Here is an 11,142-nt window from a genome sequence, read left to right on the forward strand (position 1 = left end):
CAACAGGACTGACCCCCTTCAGATGTCTACAGTTATCACAGGGTTGCATACTCCATGATTTCCTGCTTTCCTTCTAACCAAACTTTTTTTGCCCTCAGCTTATTATTTTGTTCCCTATTTGTTGGTGGCAAAAATATTTTCTTGTTTTATGCATTCTTTGACTTTATGGTTGTGAATCATCCAGCACAGCGAAGATCTATTTTTTTAGATGAGCTCTCACAAATTTCTGCCAAAACAAATAAATATGCAAATAACTGCAAAAGTAAGCAACTACGGAAACAACCACAATAATGTTCAACCAATAGGGAATTGCTTCTGAATACTTTGGGATGAATGATGGCATTTATGATCTCTCGTGAAGAAAAATTTGACACGGGAGTATGGCAGGGTGTTTGGAATGTAGTAATTGATGGAACAAAGCATCAGGCAATATTGAACTCCATGTAAAGTATTGCAGGCAGAGGAGAACTGATATGATAGCTATTTTTGTTCTTATTTCACTGTTGAAATAGAAGGAAAGAGAGAGGATAAAGGTAAGAAGAAATGGATTTGTCTTTCTTTTTACTGTCAATATTTCAGCTATTGATTTAGTCATTCTTTACTCCTGGCAAGCAAAATTTACCCTAGTAATTATCCCCTTAAATGCTGAGAAGTAAGTTAACTTCCAGATGGAGTAACATGGCTACAAATTTTGTGACTCTGGGAAATTCTGAGATTTTGAAACAGGAACTTTTATACATCCAATTTGTCATGAATTAATCATAACTTATTGCAAGAGAACTCATCAAGAGGAATTCAGCTGGCATTAATGTAAATGTTATTTTTATTGCTTTAGGTGCTCCATTACAGTTTGTCTGCAGTAAAATATTAGTCAACCATCACTTAACAGGAAGCCTACCCTAGATTTTCTTCTTGGTATATCTTCTGGCCATACACAATGTAACCTGGATCTTGAGCTAAATAGGTTTTTCTGATCTCTCTGTGCCACTAAAGTGCCCTGTCAAAGATATGCAATTTAGGTTTCTGTATCTGGTCAATCTCAAATGAGTAATAGATGAAAAATGTTCTAAAACATAGCCAGATAAATGAAATTCTACATATCCCTTAAGTTAGAAGTGAAAGAGTCTTATAATGCATAGGAAAAAAAAAAAAAAAAAAAAAAATGCCTTTTGCAGAAGGAGGGAGCAATGTCACTGTAGTATTGCCCAGAGAATGAAGAAAATTCAGTGAAAGCAAAAATGCATTGGCACTGCAATTAGACACAGGGATTTAAGAAATGGCATATCTGTATTTTAAAGCAAAAAAAAAAAAAAAATGGTGAAGTGGGCTTTTTGTAATCTTTTTTGGGCAAGGGAGGGATTTTGTTAATGTAGGTCACCCAAAAAGTGTAGAACGTCCCCACAGTCTGAGCCCATGATAAGCTTCTGACAAATCCTGTACCATTAACAGTATTAGTTTAACATGTCTATGGTTCTGAAGAACTTAGGTAGGTAACTGGCAAAAGAGGCATTTAACCTCAGTGCTGCATCTCACATGCAGGGGAAGAAAAAAAAAATACAAAGGGGACTAAAATAGTTCCCTGCTGCAGGCAAAGGAGAACTTGCAAAAGGTCTCTTTTCAGGTGCATATTGGGAAATTCGCCATGCTGAAGGGTTGGTAACAAATGCTGCAAATTCAAGCACACAAAAATTGCATTCACTGTATTTATAACATTTATATGCAGTAGGCATTTGCATTTGTAATACATACTTCAGTAAGTGGAATTGGGGAAAGTTTTGCAGAGTTTTGCAGAAATTGTTCTCTTAAAGGAAAAACAAACAGTTATACATGAATGATAAAGAGAACAGAGCTGACAGAAATCAGTTACCTGTTTGTATTTCTGATGTTCTAGAGAGATAAGTCAGCAGTAAAAATTTAACCATTTATACTTCTGGTAGCTAGAGAATACAACAAGATTTTTAAAACTCTTGACTGGCAAACTGAGAAATAGGCAAAGTCCAAAATTCTCTACAGTTTTACCCACTAATCAAAAATATCTCTCATGCCAAACAAAATCATATCTTCTCTTTGTATTTGTGACCATTAGTATTTGCACATTGACTGAAAAATTATTTATCAATGCATGCATTCGAGTATTGATTAAAGGATTTTTTTTAATGAATTTTGAGCATGTTTATAATGAAAAAAGTCAAACTTGATTTGGTAATACTAATTATAGGATCTATGAACTTAGAGGAAACTGGGCAGGACTGAGCCCAAGTGAAATCATTCAGGAGAACATGACCAACTCGACTATTTGTAGGCATTATTTAGCAAGATAATCCTAACTCTTTTGCTGCAAACACTGAAGTCTCTGGTAGTTAAATGGTAAAAGTCGAAATCTTCTGTGTTTCAAATTATTTTATTTTACATGAGTAAAATTATGTGATCTGTTTCTACATGTGGCTCAAGAGCAACCAGAAGTGGGGGACCAAGAAATAGGTCCCTGTTACTTTGATACATACATGGCTGGTGTTTAGCAAGTGTTTCAGTATAAAAAGAGATCTTGGATAGGTGCCCTGGGTTTTAATTCCTATTCAGCTGTACAAGAGTTTAATAAGTACCATACAGTAAAGAAACCAAAGCACTGGATGCAGGAATTCAGTTTCTAGACTTCCATTCTCTCAGAAGGAAAACACTTTGGTTAAAGTGTTTGGGGAGTTTTGTTTTGTTTTGTTTACAAATTAGAAAGAAAGAAAGAAAGGTCAGCAAATATATTCCACCACAGGGTGGAAATGTTTGAGGTAGAAAAAGCAATCATTTACATAAATGTGTTTCCCAGACTTGAAAATTTGAAAACTCACATTTTTTTTTTCCATTTACTGCTACTTGCTAACAATAGACTTTGTTCAATTGTGACAGAGCTAACAGGAAAACCAGAGTACAGTGCCTGACAGATTCAAAAAGCATAAAGAAAACTATGCCAAAAAATAGGTAAGTGAATAAATTACCTTTTAAGGCATCCATAAGTAACTTTAATAAAAGCTTTAGTTTTGATACGCCCATGTCTTAAGCAGCAGACAGCAAAGACCAGATGAATCTAGTGTGGTTTACATACTGCTAGCTGAACAGGAAACCACTCGGCTTCACTCTGTTCAAAAGCTGCTGCTAACCCAAATTATGTTGTAATTCCAAGAGTGGGGCACTTGAAGCTCAAAGTTTTACACTGATATTTTGCAAACTTTAGGAAATTCCAAGAATGGATCCTCAGAAAGTAGGTAAAATAAGTGTGTATTACTGTACTCCTGATGTGAGCCCTGTCTGCATATTCATTGTAAAATAATAATTCTTCTTGTTTCTGAATACTAAGTACTGCTACTGTGAAGATCTATATATGTTGCAGGACAGACTAATACAGAGCCAAAGTCCAGTGGGTAAAGAGGGTGATGGTGAGAAAACTATCGTCCACAACACCAGGGTTAGGTCAAGACCTGTCAATGCACTCAGTATATCTCATATATTCCCTGTATCTGAGTAATAACAGGATGGAAGAATGCCATGTCAGAGCTGGGGAAATCGTAATAACCTGTGGAGGCTGGCAGAAGGGGAAGGGAGCCATGTGCAGTGGCACAGCTTGATGCTAAATGAAAGGTTTAGGTCCTATCTCTCAAAGCAAATTCATCCCTGAAATGATATACTGAAAATGCTGTCAATAAGGCAGTTACACTATTTATGCCTAAAAATTACATTAGCAATATCAGTAGAGTAACTGCACCAAATCTGGGGCTGTAAATGGTTAAAAAAAAAAAAAAAAAAAAAAAAACAGTTTAACCAAAAATGTTGAATTTCCATGTCTATTGAATTGTTTTTCAAATGTAAATTATCCTTTCAACTTTCATTCATTCTCTTATACTAGATTGTATGTAAAGTTTAATAGAGCAACAGTAATTTATAATATTTAAATCTTTTTTTTTTCTTTTTTGTGTTCTTAGGTCTTGTCCAAACATACTTGCAGAAATGAATCTGGAAATACATCCAAAAGGTAAAATTCATTCAGTACTGTGAAAAAACAAACCTCTTGGATACCCACTAATGAAAAAAGAACAAGAAGCTGTTTATTTCCAGGCTGCTCCAAAAAAAATGTTGGCTTCATGATGTTATATACTGAAAAAAGCCATAGATAAGTTATCTTCTTGCTGGAAACTGAAAATATTACATTAGCTGATGACTTCTAGAAAGCAACTGAGGGAATTTAAAAAGACTCAACTGTTTTAAAACAATCACTTTTGTTGTTGTTCCAAAACAATGGGACAATGACGTAGGAGCTCTAAATCTGATTCAATGACAATTATGGTCAATGTTAAACATGTGTTTAATTCTCATTGACTTCATAAGTAAAGTACTGCTTCTTCTCAAGTCAGTGAAAAATGATACCGTATTTCACAACTTCAGCTGAGCTTAGAGATAGTTAATGCAAAGCATATAAAATTAACTAAGTAGGTGCATAATCAGATAAATCTGTTTAGTATACCAGATATTTATTGTATTATGTGAAGTTTTCTTAAATGTATATCAGTACAATACAGAAGATTTAGATTTAAGTCTGGAAAAAAAGTAAAAGTGGTTCTGGAAAAATAAAACCCAACAGTCTAGCATCTTACTGCAGGTCTTTTATTCCCTGTGGATAACTGACATATCACAAAAGCTTAACATAACTGGCATTTATTCACATACCTTTTTCACAGTCTCTGAGGAGAAGCCTGCCTAGCCTTTCCCTTGGTCCTGGAATTAAATCTGTGCAATTTATGAAGGTTCTGCTTGTCTTGCCTAACTCCCCTAGAGGCTAAAGGAAAATGCCAAGCATTTTACACAGTATGTTTGGACCAGACAGAAGAAAGTGACACTGAAAATTCCTGTGCAGTTTCCTCCTTGCAGTATTCCATCCTTTTTTTTCTTTTTCTTTTTTTTTTTTTTTTCTTTTTTCATTCTATTGAAGAGATTAGGAGACACCTTGTAAGTATGACAAGGTTTATTGAAACATAACCCACAACACTTTATTGTTTTCTGTCACTTGCTCAAACACCACAAAAAATGACTGAAAAACCACAGCACATTCTCAGACCCACAGAAGTCTGTGGGAATAGATTTATCTTCTGCTTTCTCATTTAAATATGGACTAGATTTCTGACAGATTTGCATGCACAAATGGCTAACCAGCCAATCTTTTGGACAGACTTTTTTTAGGTCACAATGAAAAACAAGCAAGGTGGTAACAAAACGCACACAATTTTATTCCACTACAAAGTAAAGAAATTTAATTTCTTCACTTTTGTCCTTTGACATTGGGCATGTCAGCTGGCAGAAACACACCCACACGTATGCCACAGAAATCTAACACCTTACTATTGTTACAATTGGTATACTCCATCTATTAATTTCACAGAGGATGCAGTGAAGCAACAAGAAATTTTAAGACTGAATATGAGATGTCCAGTCTCTACAGCTTGAGGAAACTCCCACCAGTTGCAAGTAGTTAACTTCCACTGAAAAAATATTGATGTGAGAATGTCCACCTGACTGCAAACTACCTGACACAAAGATGGAGAAAGGCTGAGAGCTGGTGTTGTTCAGCCTGGAGAACAGAAGACTGCAGGAAGATGTTATAGTTAGTTGCCTTTCAGTAATTAAGTGGGCCTACAGAAAAGATGGAGAGAAACTTTTTACAGTGACAGGACAAGGGGTGAGAGTTTTAAACTGAAAGAGGGTAGATTTAGATTGGATATAAGGAATAAATTCTTCACTATGAGGATGTTGAGGCACTGGAACAGGTTGCCCAGATAAGCTGTGGATGTCCCATCCCTGGAAGTGTTCAAGACCTGACTGGATGGGGCTTTGGGCAACCCGGTCTGGCGGGAAGTGTCCCTACCTGTGGCAGGGGTTTGGAACTAGGTGATCTTTAAGGTCCCTTCCAACCCAAACCATTCTATAACTCTGTGATTCTGTCCTCATTTATACCTGTACAATAGGGAATGCAAGCCAGGGAATTGGAAGTTCCAGGGCAATATATATAGTAAACAGTAGAAATTGTCTCTCCGTAAGTGGTGAGTCTCTTTGACAGTCTTCCACCACCCAGATGGCAATCAGCACTTTTCATTCTGCAAACCCAATATGTCTAGCGTAGCTGACAAAATGAAATATTCATCCTCACTTCCAAAATGTCATCCTTAAATAACAGGAGGAGCAGTTTCTGTCTGGTTTGCATTCCACAACTAGCACAGAGCAAATATTTGGGAACTCACCTTATGTAAAGGGAATGCCAAAGGATAGTACAACTCTATCTCTCCCTTCACTGCATTGTGCAAAGGAGGTATTCTCAAAAGAAAAGGAGAGGGAGGACTGCAGTTCCTCCAAACTGTGGTGATCCCTGGGTAACAGAATAGGTTATAAACTAACCCAGACATCAATTTTTAAATTAATGTTAGATATCAATAAATCAACCCAAAGGCTTGTGTCAGCCCCTTTTTGGCATTAAGACATGAAATGTGTGGGTAACAGCTTTGATGTTTACCACTGTTTTTCATTTATGTTGTTCAGTGTTACTCTATGGGAGATAGAATGACAATTTTCATTAACAGATGTAAAAAAGTGACAATTTAAAGACACTGACTGTTTTTTCATTGTTATATTGTCACCATCTAATTATTCTCTCATCTCCATCGGTTTTCCTCAGTGTCGTTGATTTAACTGGGCTTACTTCTGATTCACACCAGCATAACAAAACAGAAAATCAGATAAGCAGTTTGCATGAATAATTCTCTTCCTTGTCAATGACCCTCTGAGTAGAGATAAGAGTACTACGTACATTGTATAAATGAACATTGAATGCCATCTGCTGGAACATACAACATTCTGCAACACCAGGTTTATGTGCTCTTCAGACATTAAAAAAATAAATAAGGAAGCTGGTAAAGACTGGCTTCTGTTAAAACACAGCTGGAAGGGAGGGTTGTGGGATGCTGCCCATCCTTCACATACTTGCACAGAGTACCCAGTGGGTCTGGTTTTAACTCTCGGCATAGAAGAATTTCAGTTGACAATTCTCCCTTCCTTCTAAGCATTAGAGCACGTTGTAAGTATGTTACAGGTTAGTCTTGATAGAACTATCATTCTCTGCTTTTGAAACGAGGCTATTATGTAGACACAGGTGCAAGATTAGTGAGGCTAAAGGGTCCTTTCCACAGCCCAGAACAAGGGCTCCTACTGGGCAAGGACATACAATGGCCATTTTGAATTTACCAGTCACCAGATTAAATATGTAAGGTTTAAGGGTGAAACTAAGAACTCTCTTTTCCAGTGATCACTGTCTTTTTCACCAGCCCATGGGCCCTGTAACATGCTTTCTTGGCTAAACCATGAAACAACATCTATGGGCAAATAGTCACCAGCTGGAACAGTTTACAGGCTGGTAGCTGGAGTGCTCTTATCTTGGGAATCATGTCTCTGAAGCTTCTCAAGCTGAAACCAGGAGTCACATCTCCAGGGCAAGTGCTGCAAGTGCTGTGCTATTATTACAGAAAAGACATCAGCACAACTCCTTTTCTCATTCAGTCTTGAAAGCAGGAGGTCACATTTACTTCTACCACTAAAGGAACAAGATATTTTTCTATGCAGAAGAGGGATTTCCAGGCCAGGATCCCCAAGCTCAACACCTGGAGTTCTGCCCTAGGCAAGCAAAACTCAGAAGAGAGGTAGTAGATGGAGCACATCCTTCTCTGAGTGTTTTCTGTAGGTGCACTTAGACAAGCTAGTGGTTGTGGATCCTATTTCTACATAGCTACTTCCTTGTGCATTTCATAGGTCAAAAAACTCCTGGGTGCATTTGCTTCTGCTCCTTTGTATCAGTCACTGATCTGTAAAATACTGTGCCATTGACAAATTTTTATTACTCTATGTAATCTACTAGTTATTGTATCATCTTCTACAGAATGACATCTGCTGACATTTTTTCTCCATTTCATACAGAAAATGAGAGAAAGAGTGTTCTCACTAATGCACATTGTTCTGTAAGTACCATGCTGTTCTTCCTATCATTTTATATTTCTTTCACTTCTAGACGTGTGCTAATATTGTCTTGGCTACAGCACTGGTAACAGGACATGTAGTCCTCACTGTTAATATAAAATAAAGCATGAGGATTTTTTAATTACATAGAATAATTTTGTTTTAATGGGAGCTAGATAAGTCCATATATGGTATGCATCTAAAATGCATCTTTATCATGAGATCATGCAAAATTAACAGGAGTCAAGCTGAGCAAGTATGTAAATCATAAACCTTGAGCTTTAATACAAAAGCAATGCAAATAAAAGCTGAAAAGATAACAGTACACATTTCAATATCTTCCAACTCGTATTTGAAAGATGATTTTGAGTTTCAACTGGTAGGTGATACATAAAAGACTGCAAATACCTTACAAGTTACAGAAAGATGAAAAGAAAGCACAGATCTGTTGCATAATGAAGAAGTTAAACAGATAAAGGATGACAGAAGAAGGCTGCTGTAATCAATATTGTGGCTGCTTCAGATTTCGTAGAAAGTTTAATTACATTCACACACTATATGGATTTAATGAAAACTAGAAGGCAGTAATGGTGAAAAGCAGAACAGGGAAAGAGCTGCTAGGAGAATACTTATTTATGCTAAAGCACTTAAGGAAGTATTCAAAGTAATTTCGGAGACATTAATTTATTATCTTTGAGATCTCTTCAAGGAGTCATAGGTTCCTAAAGCAGTGGAGAACAGAGGTAACATCAATTTCTTACAAGTAAGAAAGCAGATTCTGAGGGTTCATTGGATACCTGGAGAGACTATTACACAAAGTCAGTTTGAAAGCATGTTTTGGAAATATTAAGTATGTTTAGTTAAAAAAAAAAAAAAAAAAAAAAAAAAAACTCTTAGTGTGAACATGAAGAACCATTCATTGAACCAAAATAATTTCCTTTTTTGGTAGAAATATGAGCATGCTGGAGAGAAAGAAAACAGTAGATGTGATATATCTTGGTTTTTGTTAGACCTATGAGATTTCCTAGAAGACTGTCTCACAAGAAAACTGTGGAAACCTGGCCTAGGTTAATATGTGTAAAGTGTTTGCACAATTGATTAAAAAAATATCCACCCTCAGTCTAGTTCACAGTGGGCCTGCTGCTAAGTTGGAAAGAGTTATCTAGAAGAATAACCTGCAAATGCAGGTATCCAGCAGGGGTAAGTCTAAGGTGTAGTGGTATTTTTTTGTGCAATATGACCATTTATAAAAAGGCATACCTCACCCTGATATGTACTGTCAAAAGCACTATATTCTAGGATGTCCACTTGGTGTTTTCATAAAGCTGTGTACAACCTGGAGTTTCTAGGAAAGTAACACTGGGGATATGAGGTTCAAAATCCTTTTGGGGATATAAGGTTCAAAATCTTTTGAGTTGTCTGAGCTTAGAAAATCTTTAAAGAATTGTTCTTGTTTAGTCTAGGAATGAAAAGACTAAAAGGAAATATAATTATCAACATTAAACATAATAAAGGTTGAAATAAAGTGGATAGTAATCAATTTGTGTGTGTGTATATGTGTCCTTAGAGTGTGAAACAAATTGGTTTAATTTGTAGCACTCAAGAGAAAAAGCATTAACTGAAAGGATAGTTAACTAGTGGAAGAAGACACCTCAGGAAGCTATTGATTCCCTATTACTAGAAAATTCAAGAACACATTAAAATAAACATCAGAGAAGATTCAAGTATGCTGTGAGTGGGTGGATGTACCTGTACTGTCTCCAGTAGCAAAACATAAGAATGTTATTAACTGAGCTTCTGCATGCCCTAAACTGAGTTGATATGGAAATAATCTCAGCTATGTGCTGCCTGTGCACTTCTCCTCCAGAAGTAAGCCAGCAGTGATGTCTCAGCATGTAAACAGTGAGTAAGTGTGGAGCAGGACTCCAGAAAGAAATCTTGAGCAAACCTGGTCCAAGTATATAGACACATCCAGAGACATCTTGAGTCAATTGGACTGCTAATTTGTTAGCATGAAATCCCAGAAACAGTGCATGATTTTATTTTAATGTATGAAATTTGTGATGAGTCAGTTGATATATTCTTGCAAGTAACATATGTAAACAGTCAGTACAATACAAACACCACATGGATAATATTATAATGAAAGGCATAGTTTCAAATGTCTGCAATGATCATAAAATTAAACACTCTCAATGCATTTTCAGGAGTGCTGACAGGCCAGATTCAAAGAGAGAAGCTGCCTCCCCAAAGGATATTTATGAATCAAAATCAAAAATGTAGAGCCTCAAAACTCTTGCTCAATTACTTTTCAACCCTTCAATGTCCATCAGAATATGTACTGTGTTCCAAAATAATCTTGTTCTGGCTATCACTTATTTCCAAATCTGAAATGAATCTTGAACTTAACTTATTTGAATTATCTGTGTATCTCTACCTCTTTTATCCAGGACAAAAATTTCACAGGGGAGGATCAGGCTGACTTCAACTCATGCTCTAAGCTATACGAAAAGGAAGATGATTATGAGACAATAAATTCTTCCACTCTGGAACCCATCCATGCTTTGAGAATCCTTCCTCCCAAACCTCTACAGGAATCTGAATATGCAGGTTGTGGGTTTTGTTTGTTTGTTTGTTTTGTTTTTGTTTTTCTGTCTGCTGAAAGTAGGCCAAACCTAGATATATATAGGAACAGTACACATTTGTTTTTATTTCATTCTTGGTATTTGTTTTATTGCTGTAGTTTAATTGAAAAATAAAGCACTGGTGAGCAGGATCAAGAGAGGAGCTTTGTCTGCACCTTCATGTTCAACAGTTACCCCATTTTTCCATTAGATTATGTTAAATCAATATTTACATGTACTTATATGCTACTTTTTGTTGGTTTTGTTTATTTGTTTGTTTCATTTTGGTATTGCCTTCATGGAAGACATCCTACAATCCCACCTGAAATCTGCAAAAACTGACTAGTCAAATAGACAGCCTTTACAGAAAAGCCTGCCCACTGCTATTTAAGCCTAGAAGCCTTTAAGATGGAAAGTATATTAAAAAAGAGAAGAAAAGAAAAGAAAAGAAAAGAAAAGAAAAGAAAAGAAAAGAAAA

At 36.2% G+C, this 11,142-nt stretch overlaps 1 protein-coding gene across 1 annotated transcript in view; it reads left to right on the plus strand.

The window, feature by feature from the left end:
- CLNK (cytokine dependent hematopoietic cell linker) overlaps positions 1-11,142 on the plus strand; it is a 51,858-nt gene that overhangs the window by 17,155 nt on the left and 23,561 nt on the right. The window contains exons 3-6 of the mRNA XM_035324583.1: positions 2,902-2,973; positions 3,972-4,021; positions 8,002-8,042; positions 10,491-10,650. Of these exons, the coding sequence (XP_035180474.1) occupies positions 2,902-2,973; positions 3,972-4,021; positions 8,002-8,042; positions 10,491-10,650 (323 nt within the window). The remainder of the gene's footprint in view (positions 1-2,901; positions 2,974-3,971; positions 4,022-8,001; positions 8,043-10,490; positions 10,651-11,142) is intronic.

The sequence above is a fragment of the Oxyura jamaicensis genome, chromosome 4 (assembly GCF_011077185.1).
Source record: "Oxyura jamaicensis isolate SHBP4307 breed ruddy duck chromosome 4, BPBGC_Ojam_1.0, whole genome shotgun sequence".
NCBI classification, from domain to species: Eukaryota; Metazoa; Chordata; class Aves; order Anseriformes; family Anatidae; genus Oxyura; species Oxyura jamaicensis.